This window comes from Ammospiza caudacuta, chromosome 6, assembly GCF_027887145.1.
Source record: "Ammospiza caudacuta isolate bAmmCau1 chromosome 6, bAmmCau1.pri, whole genome shotgun sequence".
Taxonomy (NCBI): Eukaryota; Metazoa; Chordata; class Aves; order Passeriformes; family Passerellidae; genus Ammospiza; species Ammospiza caudacuta.
The window spans coordinates 55,070,084-55,082,107 of NC_080598.1; the positions used below are offsets into that span (position 1 = coordinate 55,070,084).

Consider the following 12,024-nt stretch of genomic DNA (forward strand, 5'->3'; position numbering starts at 1 on the left):
TAAACCGCTCCATGATTTTTAAGGTCTCTCCCAAGACAACCCGCTCCATGCTTCTACGAATAGGCGGCGGCGGGGAGCGGCCGCTGCCCGGGCGGGGCGGGGCGGGGCGGAGCGGGCCCGCCCGCCCGTCCCAGGCTCCCCCGCGGTGCGGCCGGGCGGGGCTGGCGGCGCGGCGGCCGGGCGGGCGGAGCGCGGTGCCGGGCGGGCGGAGCGCGGTGCCGGCCGGTGTCCCTCTGCCTCGGCATGTCCGACTCCGGCGGCGGCGGGGGCGGCGGCCCCGGCGGCGAGGAAGGCGGCATGGAGGTGTCCGGCTCGGCTGTGCAGAACGTGGCCGACGTGTCGGTGCTGCAGAAGCACCTGCGCAAGCTGGTGCCGCTGCTGCTGGAGGATGGCGGCGAGGCGCCGGCGGCGCTGGAAGCGGCGCTTGAGGAGAAGGGCGCCGTAGAGCATATGCGCAAGTTCCTCTCCGACCCGCAGGTCCACACGGTGCTGGTGGAGCGCTCCACACTCAAAGGTGAGGCGGGAGCGGAGCCGCCGCGGTGGCAAAATGGCCGCTGCCGGCCGCGGCCGCCGCCCTGCCGCGGGTGGGAGGGGCGCGCCTCCGCCGCGGCCCCGCTGCGCGCTCCGCCTCAGCGCGGCCCCGGCCGGGAGGCGCCGCGCCGGGCACCGTGGCTTCGCTGTCGGGCTCGGGCGGTGGCGGCACAGCCTGGGCTGCGGGCGGGTCCCGCTGGCCGCCGCCCGGCCTCCCCCACCGCCTTTGTTCCGCGGTCCGGGCCCAGGCGGATGCGCGGCGGGGCTGCGGGCTCGGTGTGGGCTCAGATCCGGGCGTGCTGCGGCCGCGGCCGGCCCTGCTTGGAAAGGCACCGAAAATGCTTTGTCAGCCGGCCGTGGCAGCGCTCCTGAGGCAGCCAGGCTGCTCGGGAAGTGGCCTCCTGGGCGAGGCAGAGAGCCGCTGTGAAACAGAGCGAGAGCGCCAAAACCCCGGATAAAGGCAAAAAAATAACCAAGCCTGAATCGACCTGTAAAAAGCGTTGTTTCATGGTTAAATAGGGAGGTCCTGTAATTGACAAAGGAAGATGTGGGCCTTGCCCTGCCTTTGTTTCGTTATCGAAGCCTGGTGGCCGTGGTGCTTGCGCTCAGAAGCGCATCAAATTCTGCATGAAATACTACAGCCAAGCTGAGGCTGTGGCTGGAGTGTCTTTGTTACTCATGTGCTGCTGTAACTGTTAATTTCGAAAATGACTTGTCAACACATCTGTTGCTAAATAGGATCTTAGTGTCACAGAATGCAGCCTAACATGCAGTGACAAAATGCAGCAAGGTTTCATCAATAATGCAGGCTTTTACTGTTAAACAAGCCCCTCCAGTCCGTAAATGGCTACCTGCCTGCCAGGGTGAGCTTGCAAAATTCTATTACAATTCTGAATCCCTACTCCTAGTATGCTGGTGGTTCTGTTCCTGTATATGTCAAATCCTAATAAAATCATATTTCATATTGTGCTATTTAACATATCAATAAGAAGAGAAACAATTTAACGTCCTGATGTATGCCCTGCAGTTGCTGCACACAGAGAGGAACATCAAGAAGGTTCTTTCATTCACTGTCTATTAATTGTAAACTTCAGATGTTGCTTAAAAATACCCCATCATTGTTTATTTTTTGCCTAAATCCAGATCACCCTCCTCTTTCCCCTTCCAAAGTTTGAGATGTCTTTTCCAATGGGGTAATTTTCTCAAAGAGAACAAAAGAACAGCTGTCTTTATGAATTCATGATACAGTGTTAAATAAGGTTTAAAGAAAACCATTTAATATTAATGCAGATGATTCCTGCATTTTTACTGTGATCATGAGAATGGTTATCCCTAGTTAAGGTTGGAAATAATATTGTGGTGATCAGTTATCTCCAGGCTCATGGCATAGGTATTCTTATATATGTATGCATACAAAGAAATTGAGAGACTCATTACATGTTAAAAGCCAAATACTAATTTATGATGCACAGATGCCATTTCTGTCCATGTCTTCTGGTTTAATAGCAGTTACTTGGGCAGAGTGGATTTTGTGAATGACAGCCAGGTGTAGCAGATCTGAAATCTCCAGCAGCATATGGAAAGCTCTGACACTGTTAAAAACTGTTGTTATTGAAGCTTGTCCATGGATTGCATTGCATGAAGTAGATTATTGATTACAAGTACAATAAAACAGAAGCCTTATTTCTGCACAATGAAAGCTGCATTCTGGATTCACCGTCTCCCCAGCCTGCAAGGGACAGAGCAGGGCAGAGTCTGCTGTAAAGTGTCCAGCCAGAGTGTGTCCCCCAGCCGGGAGTGACCTTCTGCACTGGAATCACTGCATTGCAGCACGGCTGCCTGCATCCTCAGCAATTACATCAGCTGTGATGCACTGAGTACTTCCCACGGCTTGGCTTTTTGTTCTGCCAAGACATTTTTGTTGTTGTTGTTCAGAGACTTAATTTCCAAATAATTTTCAAAGTAAATGTCTGAAAATGCAAAGCCACTTTTGGAAGAAAAAAGCAGCTGTTTAATGTTCTCACTGAAGCATAGTTGTCCTGGCAACATACCTCTGAAATAAATGCACATTCTGTATTGCAGATTTCTCTCTCATATAACTCTTCTGTGACTTATAATTCACTTACTGTAATGCTTTATTATTTTTATAGTAAGCTAAATCTTAATGGAGTTTTGTTTAAAGACAATGAACCCATTCTGCATCTGAGACATATTGCAAAGCTACATTTGACCTAATTTAGTTAATTAAGTTGGTGTGGAGCTTAAAGGTTAGGAAGTAGTCTGATAACAACAGAAGGTGGTTGAGAAGGAGTGGCAGATGTGTTAGAAATTATTTCTTACATACAATATTTTTTTGCAGAGGATGTGGGAGATGAAGGAGAAGAGGAAAAAGAGTTCATTTCCTACAGTATCAGCACTGACATTCATTATGGAATAAAGTCAAACAGGTGAATTAGTAAAATAGATCTTAACATTTCTACTCTATGTATGTAAAACTTGTATAAGCAAATTTACTTGCTTTATCTACAAATTTACCTTCGGTTTGCCTATTGCTTTCAGGCAGTTTTTTTATCCAAGCTTGCCAAGGCAGAGGCTCTGATAAAAAAAGGGTGTATCATGAGGCTGAAAGGAGTGGACCTAGGACTTCTAGCTATGGGCTATTAATTTTGGCTTACATGCAGCTGTAACATACACAACTTGGGTTCAATATTCTTTGGTTATGTCTTGCTGTTACATATTTATTTACTATTTATGCCTCACTTACGTTGAGGCATATTTGACTCTGAAACTTTGTAAAATGTGTTTGTCTTTAGTGTGCACCTATTTCAGAGTCCTTATTGATAACTCAGCTTGCTTATTGCTGAACTGTAAAGATGTATTTATTTGGAAGACTTGTATTCAAGTCTCTTAGAAGAAAGATTGTGAAGTGTGATGATACTTTTTAGATTTTACTTTTAGACTGCCATTTGTCTCCTAACCTTGCAGTCAGATTTAAGCTGTTGTCACTGAAGTGTCAGATGATTGGTCAGTAACTCTCTTCTCTGTTCCGTAGCCTGGCGTTCATTAAACGTACAGCAGTGATCGATGCTGACAAACCAGTGTCTTCCCAGCTCAGAGTGCTCACTCTCAGTGAGGATTCTCCATATGAAACACTGCACTCTTTCATTAGCAATGCTGTTGCTCCCTTCTTCAAGTCCTATATCCGAGAATCTGGCAAAGCAGACAGGTAATTCAGTAGAAATGCTGCATTTCTGTGCTAATGAACTGAAGTGTTTAATGATTAAAAAAAAATAACAAACAACAGTGACTCTTCAAGGTGAATCACATGAATTGTTTTAGGACATGGTTGGTATGATGCTGTTGCTGACACTGGGGAAGCAGTTCAGGTCTAAATGTGTTATGTATGGTTTTTTGGTTTGCCTTCTTACATGTAAACATCTGTGCTTTTTCAGGGATGGAGATAAGATGGCTCCTTCAGTTGAGAAAAAGATTGCAGAGCTTGAAATGGGCCTCTTGCATTTGCAACAGAATATTGAAATTCCAGAGATCAGTCTGCCCATCCATGCAACCATTACTAATGTTGCCAAGCAGTGTTATGAACGTGGAGAAAAACCAAAAGTTACAGATTTTGGTGAGAAGGCTGAGGATCCATTGTTCCTTAATCAGTTACAGTCTGGAGTCAACCGCTGGATTAGAGAAATACAAAAGGTATAGGACAGGGGGAAAAAAGCAACCAAGTAGTAAGAACTTCTGTGTAGTACTGTGTATCTTCTTCACAGATTAACTGGTAAAATGCTGCTTGTGCAGGATGCTCTGAAGATCTCAGACCAGGTTTTTGAGTCACCAGGAACATTGGTCTAAATTAGGCTAAGTCTAGTCTAAAATTAGGCTGAGCCTAGTCTAAATTTGGAATCTAGTCTAAATTGTTTGACAAATAACCAAGAGTATGACTTTGTTTTACGTATTGTAATAGACTCAAGTAAATGGCAGTAATCCTGTGAATTTTGTAACTGTTCTTCAGATCTTTACAGACTGAACAGCAGATTGATACAGCAGATTGAGGAGCACATCTGATTTGGCCTGTTTTGTTATTTCCCCCTGGTGCATCCACAACCACAATGGTTGCTCCAGCCCTATCTCATAATCTCATACTTCCGCCTGTTACTTTTCAAAAGAACTTCTGTTCTGTTGGTGTTACTCAAAAGCAGCATCTGAGATACTAGTCTGGCTTTTTGCCTCTGTTGCACAAGAAACACCTATTGCTCATGGAACAGTGTTGTCTTTTCTTGCTTAAGAGCATAAAACATTTGTTATCTTGCCTGGCTCATCTGCCTTTAACCAGAATACAGACACTGCTCAGGAAAGCAGGCAGGTGACATTTTTAGGCTATGCTGAGGATTATTACATGAGGGTCCTAAAACCAACCTTTAGGATCTTTGGAATTACACTTTTCACATGTTGCATACAGTTCCTACACTTTTCAAAGAATGAGTGCCAGAACTGTCTGAGGTTGGGTTATTAAAACCTGGCAGTTGTTGCATGTTTCAATTATATTTAAGCAGGTTTTTACAGCTGAAGCATATAAATTAAATGCTTTTCTTTCTTCCTTTCTCTTTCTCTCCATTACCTTGCAGGTGACCAAATTAGATCGAGATCCTGCATCAGGCACTGCATTACAGGAGATAAGCTTCTGGTTAAATTTGGAAAGGGCTCTGTACCGCATTCAGGAAAAACGGGAAAGTCCAGAAGTTCTGCTGACTCTGGATATTCTGAAACATGGCAAACGTTTCCATGCTACTGTCAGCTTTGATACTGACACAGGTAAATTATCTGTTCAATAACATTTCTCTCAAATGTCATACAGAACTGTTAAAAAACCTGAACATTGTGCTGCAAAGAGCAGTGCTGTTGCGAGGAACTTTGGACTGGTTACAGGTAGAGATTTTGGTCAATGAAATGAAAAGTTATATTCAAAATCTTTTCCATTTAGGTCTGAAACAAGCACTGGAAACTGTGAATGACTATAATCCACTGATGAAAGACTTTCCACTGAATGACTTGCTGTCTGCTACGGAGCTGGACAAAATCAGACAGGCCCTTGTTGCAATATTTACCCATTTGAGAAAAATCAGGAACACAAAGTACCCAATCCAAAGGGCATTGCGTTTAGTGGAGGCTATTTCAAGAGATCTGAGCTCGCAGCTGCTTAAAGTGTTGGGAACCAGAAAACTGATGCATGTGGCCTATGAAGAATTTGAAAAGGTATGTTATGGCTTTGTGATACTGGTTGCTGTATTTTTGTGTTGGACAGTGACTTTCAGGCAGGATTTAATTTGGGAGCTGAAGTTCCTTTTCTAAAACTTTTTTCAGGTAATGGTTGCGTGCTTTGAAGTATTCCAAACCTGGGATGATGAATATGAGAAGCTGCAAGTTCTGCTGAGGGATATCGTGAAGAGAAAAAGGGAGGAGAACCTGAAGATGGTGTGGCGCATCAATCCTGCTCACAGGAAACTCCAGAGTCGTCTTGATCAAATGAGGAAATTCAGGCGTCAGCATGAGCAGCTGAGAGCTGTCATTGTGAGAGTCCTGCGACCTCAGGTAATCTTGGTTGTTACAAAACAGAAAATCTGAGTGGCTTCTTCAGGAGTGTTACTGTTACTTGAAGTTACCAACACAAATGTAGTGTAACATTCAGTTTCCATGTTTAGTTTTAACACTTGCTAATAGTCTTAGATTTAATTCTGACTTACATTGCATAATACATGCTTGTGTTAATAAACTCAGCAAGTCTAGACATAACACAGAGGAGATTAATAAATGTTTAAATCCTTGAACTTGGCTAAACCACAGTGGAAAATGAGATTATGCTGCACAGTAGTGGAAGTTTGCAAAGTAACTGTGCTGCCTTGTTCCTACTGGAAGTTAATTCTGAAGCATGACTGAAAGTTTGTTAAAAATTTATCACTGATTGGCTGGGGGTTTGTGCAATATTTTTTAGAACCAACTGCATTTTGCTATTTCAGGGAAATTTTGAGGTATCCAGCTCACTAAATTGTGATTCTAATATAGGTAACAGCTGTTGCCCAGCAAAATCAAGGAGAGGTACCTGAACCACAGGATATGAAAGTAGCAGAAGTCCTTTTTGATGCTGCAGATGCCAATGCAATTGAAGAAGTCAATCTTGCTTATGAGAATGTTAAGGAAGTAGATGGATTAGATGTTTCCAAAGAAGGTACAGAAGCCTGGGAGGCAGCAATGAAGCGCTATGATGAGAGAATTGACAGAGTTGAAACAAGGATAACAGCCCGTTTGAGGGACCAGCTCGGTACAGCGAAGAACGCCAATGAAATGTTCAGAATCTTCTCGCGCTTTAACGCCCTGTTTGTGAGACCTCACATTCGCGGCGCCATTCGTGAGTACCAAACACAGCTGATCCAGCGTGTGAAAGATGATATTGAGTCTCTTCATGACAAATTTAAAGTTCAATATCCACAGAGTCAGGCGTGTAAAATGAGTCACGTTCGTGACTTGCCTCCTGTGTCTGGGTCTATAATTTGGGCAAAACAGATCGACAGGCAGCTCACCGCTTACATGAAGCGTGTGGAGGATGTCCTTGGCAAAGGCTGGGAGAACCATGTGGAAGGTCAGAAGCTGAAGCAGGATGGAGATAGCTTTCGCATGAAGCTCAACACTCAGGAGATCTTTGATGACTGGGCAAGAAAAGTTCAGCAGCGCAACCTTGGCGTGTCTGGTCGCATTTTCACCATCGAAAGCACTCGTGTTCGAGGCCGAACTGGAAACGTCCTGAAACTGAAAGTCAACTTCCTTCCAGAAATAATTACACTTTCCAAAGAAGTCCGAAACCTGAAGTGGCTTGGTTTCCGTGTCCCACTAGCAATTGTCAACAAAGCTCACCAAGCAAACCAGCTCTATCCATTTGCTATTTCTCTCATTGAAAGTGTCCGCACATACGAGCGAACGTGTGAGAAGGTAGAAGAACGTAACACTATCTCACTGCTGGTCGCTGGCCTGAAGAAAGAGGTGCAGGCTTTGATTGCAGAAGGAATTGCACTCGTGTGGGAATCATACAAGCTTGATCCATACGTGCAGCGCTTGGCTGAGACTGTCTTCAGCTTCCAGGAAAAGGTTTGTGTTTTCTGTCAAAATCTGCAAAACTTTTACATTTATAATTCAGTAATGTGTGGTTATCCAAAAGTGTCATTGGATAGCTGAGAACCAGTTCTGCAGCTCTTGGTTTAAGTAGCTGATTGAGTCTGCACAAATTGGCCAACTGGATGGATCTTTTAATAGTGCTAAAATTGCTATTAGCAGTACTGTTTTCATTGATATTGCTAAAATTGATGGTTTGCTGCATCCAAATAAAGATACATGATTAACCATTACTGAATTATTGTTTCCTTGATCTAACCTGTCAAACTAAACATCTCATTTTTCCTAAACTGTCTTAGGTGGATGATCTGCTCATTATTGAAGAGAAGATAGACCTGGAAGTGAGATCATTGGAAACATGCATGTATGATCACAAGACTTTCTCTGAAATCTTGAACAGAGTTCAGAAAGCTGTGGATGATTTAAATCTTCATTCATACTCAAATTTGCCAATCTGGGTCAATAAGTTGGATATGGAGGTAAGTTTGAGATCAAGGAGTAGTATATGTTTAGAGGTAACATTTTATTCAGGTGCAAAATATATTTTGATTATTGTCTTCATAGTCCCCCAGGGAGACTTTTCTTTATAGTCACACCAGAGACTAAATTCTCATTCCCTGAAAATTTCAGTGCATTTTTGGTATGGAGAAGATACAAGACTGTGTTGGGGTTTTTTTAGAATTTTGCGATCAGTAATTCAAGGGGAGTTTGTCTTTTGAAGAAAAAAGTTTGATACAGTTTGACAGCCTAGAGGATGCTGGGGACCAAGGTAGATAAAGTGCAGTGGAAATGTGCTGTCCTGGTAGCAAAGACTTGTTGCCATCATATTGTTTGCTTCTGCCTTTTAAGTTTCAGGTTATTGGTCACTAGGCTAACTTCAATATGATTAAAATTCTTTAATGTAATTAAAGTCCATGAGGAGGAGAAGAAATTTTGAATTACATTCAGTGCAAATTTACCAAAACTCCTAAACCTCTTTAATTGTGGAATGGTTTGGGTTGGTAGAGACCTTAGAGATCATCTGGTTGCAGTCCCCATGCCATGGGCAGTGATGCCATTGATTTGGTAGCTGAAAGCCCCATCCAGCTTGGCCTGGAACACTTCCAGGGATGGGGCATCCATAACTTCTCTGGGCAACCTGTTCCAGTGCCTCACCACCCTAACACTAATCTAAACCTCCTTTCTTTCAATTTAAAGCCATTATTCCCTGTCTTACTGCTACAAATCCTAGTAAACAGTCCCTTCAATTCTTGTAAGCCCCTTCTGGTGCTGGAATGGCTTAGTAAAGGAGCATTTGGTTCTTTGAGGTGCTGTAGTGTGCCCATCAGAATATATTGATAGTGGGGATCTTCATGCAGTGAATATGCAGGTTTTTCCTCCAATGTGCCTCATTTTCTTTAGATTGAAAGAATCCTGGGTGTTCGTTTGCAAGCTGGACTGAGGGCCTGGACCCAGGTTCTTCTGGGACAAGCAGATGACAAAGCAGAAGTTGACATGGATACAGATGCTCCTCAAGTGAGCCATAAGCCTGGTGGTGAACCCAAGATCAAAGTAAGTTTTCCTGTGGGGTTTTTTTGCATTAGATTTTGTTGGTTGGTTGGTTGGTTTTTTTCTGTATTGTCAATTAACTAATGCAGAAATTATTTCTGAGGCCTGTATGGTAGATGACTATTTCTTCTTGCATTTGTTTTTGGAGAAATATTTTCCTCTTTCCATTTACGTGCAAGTTGATTTTTAAAAAATACTTCTTGAAGTCCAAAATTCTTGTCTATATGTAGCAGTATCTGCCAGTAAAATTGTGGGTTTTTACTATTTTTGCAGAACATTGTACATGAACTAAGAATAACCAACCAGGTGATCTACTTGAATCCACCAATTGAAGACTGTAGATACAAACTTTACCAAGAAATGTTTTCTTGGAAAATGGTAATCCTGTCGCTGCCAAGAATTCAAAGTCAGAGATACCAGGTAAGTGTAATGAAGCTGTATCTAAGTCAGAGCAATTGCTTTCACTTAGTAATTAGCTGTCCTCAATATATTAGTGTGTTGATCTAAAACCAAACCTGAGTGCCCTGGAAGTTTGTGTATATCACAAGTGTAACTGTGGTTCTTAGGTTGGAGTGCACTATGAGCTGTCTGAGGAAGAGAAGTTCTATCGTAATGCATTGACAAGGATGCCTGATGGCCCTGCAGCCCTGGAGGAGTCATACTCAGCTGTCATGGGAATTGTGACTGAAGTGGAGCAGTATGTCAAGGTAGGAGGCTGACAGGATATAGTGGAACAGCTAAAATTAACATGGACTCTCAGTTTTCCTGGGGGCTGGAGGGAAACAATTGTTTTGGAATATACTGGAGAAGTTCTGAACATTGTGAAATACCTCCATCAGGTTTGGCTGCAGTACCAGTGTCTGTGGGACATGCAGGCTGAAAATATATACAACCGTCTTGGAGAAGACCTGAATAAGTGGCAGGCCCTTTTGGTTCAGATAAGAAAGGCAAGAGGAACATTTGACAATGCAGAAACCAGAAAGGAATTTGGACCTGTTGTCATAGACTATGGCAAGGTGAGAAATCTTAATTATTTGTTGTGATAAATGCATTGAATTTCAGAAAAGGTGTATAACAGAAAATAGCAAGGGTGACAACTTACTGTTATGTAATATTATTCACTTGTAGGTACAATCAAAGGTGAACTTAAAGTATGACTCCTGGCATAAGGAGGTGCTCAGCAAATTTGGCCAAATGCTTGGTCAGAACATGACAGAGTTTCATTCACAAATTTCTAAGGTAAGAACAGTCTTAATTCCAGTTTTTCACTTTCAGATCAACTGTTGTAGAATGCTAAAACATTGATTTGTGCCCTTAACAGTCCCGGCAAGAGCTGGAGCAGCATTCTGTGGACACTGCTAGCACATCAGATGCCGTGACATTCATCACATACGTGCAGTCCTTGAAACGTAAAATCAAACAGTTTGAAAAGCAAGTTGAGGTATGTTTGTTGTCTTTTGTTAATGATTCTGACTTGTGGAATGTCAGGCTTAGCTCATAAAATGCAGCTTCATCATAAAATAATACTCAGGTCCTCTTAAGGACAGATTTTAAATTCGTATTCTGAAAAATCCTGTGAGCTCTATAGTGAGCATTTATTAAAGTGTGTTTATTTAGCCTTGCAGCTTAAATTTTGTATTTTTAACTTAAAACCACTGTGTCTTGTAGCTTTATCGCAATGGTCAGCGCTTGCTTGAGAAGCAAAGGTTCCAGTTCCCCTCCTCTTGGCTCTACATTGACAACATTGAAGGAGAATGGGGTGCCTTCAATGATATCATGCGGAGGAAGGATTCTGCCATTCAACAACAAGTAGCAAATCTGCAGATGAAAATAGTTCAAGAGGATCGTGCAGTGGAGAGCCGAACAACTGACTTGCTGACAGACTGGGAGAAAACAAAGCCTGTAACAGTAAGTAGTGATGGTTAATATTCAGTGAATGAGGTAGATTTTCTGCATTCAGTTTGTTTTTATGCTTTTTTTGCAAATTTTCATTTTAGGTGACAGTAAAAGTCTTTTTAAGCATTCTATAATAACTTATAATAAGTGTGTTGATTTTTGGCAATAGTTGGAGAGAGAAATTTACTCTTAAAACTTAGGCCTCTCTTAGGTGCAGAAAAGTAAATTGCTTCATTGACTAAGAGAGCTTTGTCTGAAACAAGTATATGTCAGAGATATGCGTGTAGAAGGATTCAGAAGTAAGCTGCTTTTTGCCTTTTTTTTTTCTGGAGTACTTTTTAGTAAAGCCAAAAACTGCATGTAAAAATGAAATGGAACTTATTGTGGAATAATATGTTGTCTTATTATTTATATTTAGTCTCTACTAACAAACCAACATTTATATTTAGTCCCTACTTTTAACTTGCCTTCATCATAGCTGTAGGATTGTTGGATTAATGTATCCTGTGCAAACTTTAGGGAAATCTGCGTCCAGAAGAGGCTCTTCAAGCTCTTACCATTTACGAAGGAAAATTCGGCAGGCTGAAGGATGACCGTGAGAAGTGTGCCAAGGCCAAGGAAGCTCTGGAACTCACAGACACTGGGCTGCTCAGTGGCAGTGAGGAGCGTGTCCAGGTACAACCTGCTCACACACCTTCCTGACAGTTTTGGATTAAAATGTTTCAGTTCCATCGTTTTCTCCCTCAGGAGAGTGACTCGTAGTGTGTGCTGTACCAATATCAGGGCACAGTCTCCACACTTACTCAGTTTTAGCCTTCAGAGCTTGTCTGTGATCTCTTCCTTGACTGTCTTATTCTTTTGAAACTGTTAACTGAGCTG

General features: G+C 42.7%; 1 protein-coding gene across 1 annotated transcript in view; it reads left to right on the top strand.

The window, feature by feature from the left end:
- The first annotated feature begins 243 nt into the window (after window positions 1–243).
- The window catches only part of DYNC1H1 (dynein cytoplasmic 1 heavy chain 1), a 44,409-nt gene continuing 32,628 nt past the window's right edge, over window positions 244–12,024 (top strand). The window contains exons 1-17 of the mRNA XM_058807364.1: window positions 244–514; window positions 2,891–2,978; window positions 3,584–3,757; window positions 3,984–4,239; window positions 5,166–5,352; window positions 5,522–5,793; window positions 5,902–6,129; window positions 6,601–7,677; window positions 8,001–8,180; window positions 9,103–9,252; window positions 9,523–9,669; window positions 9,816–9,956; window positions 10,089–10,265; window positions 10,378–10,488; window positions 10,571–10,690; window positions 10,918–11,157; window positions 11,665–11,820. Coding sequence (XP_058663347.1) covers window positions 244–514; window positions 2,891–2,978; window positions 3,584–3,757; window positions 3,984–4,239; window positions 5,166–5,352; window positions 5,522–5,793; window positions 5,902–6,129; window positions 6,601–7,677; window positions 8,001–8,180; window positions 9,103–9,252; window positions 9,523–9,669; window positions 9,816–9,956; window positions 10,089–10,265; window positions 10,378–10,488; window positions 10,571–10,690; window positions 10,918–11,157; window positions 11,665–11,820 — 3,975 coding nt within the window. The remainder of the gene's footprint in view (window positions 515–2,890; window positions 2,979–3,583; window positions 3,758–3,983; window positions 4,240–5,165; window positions 5,353–5,521; window positions 5,794–5,901; window positions 6,130–6,600; window positions 7,678–8,000; window positions 8,181–9,102; window positions 9,253–9,522; window positions 9,670–9,815; window positions 9,957–10,088; window positions 10,266–10,377; window positions 10,489–10,570; window positions 10,691–10,917; window positions 11,158–11,664; window positions 11,821–12,024) is intronic.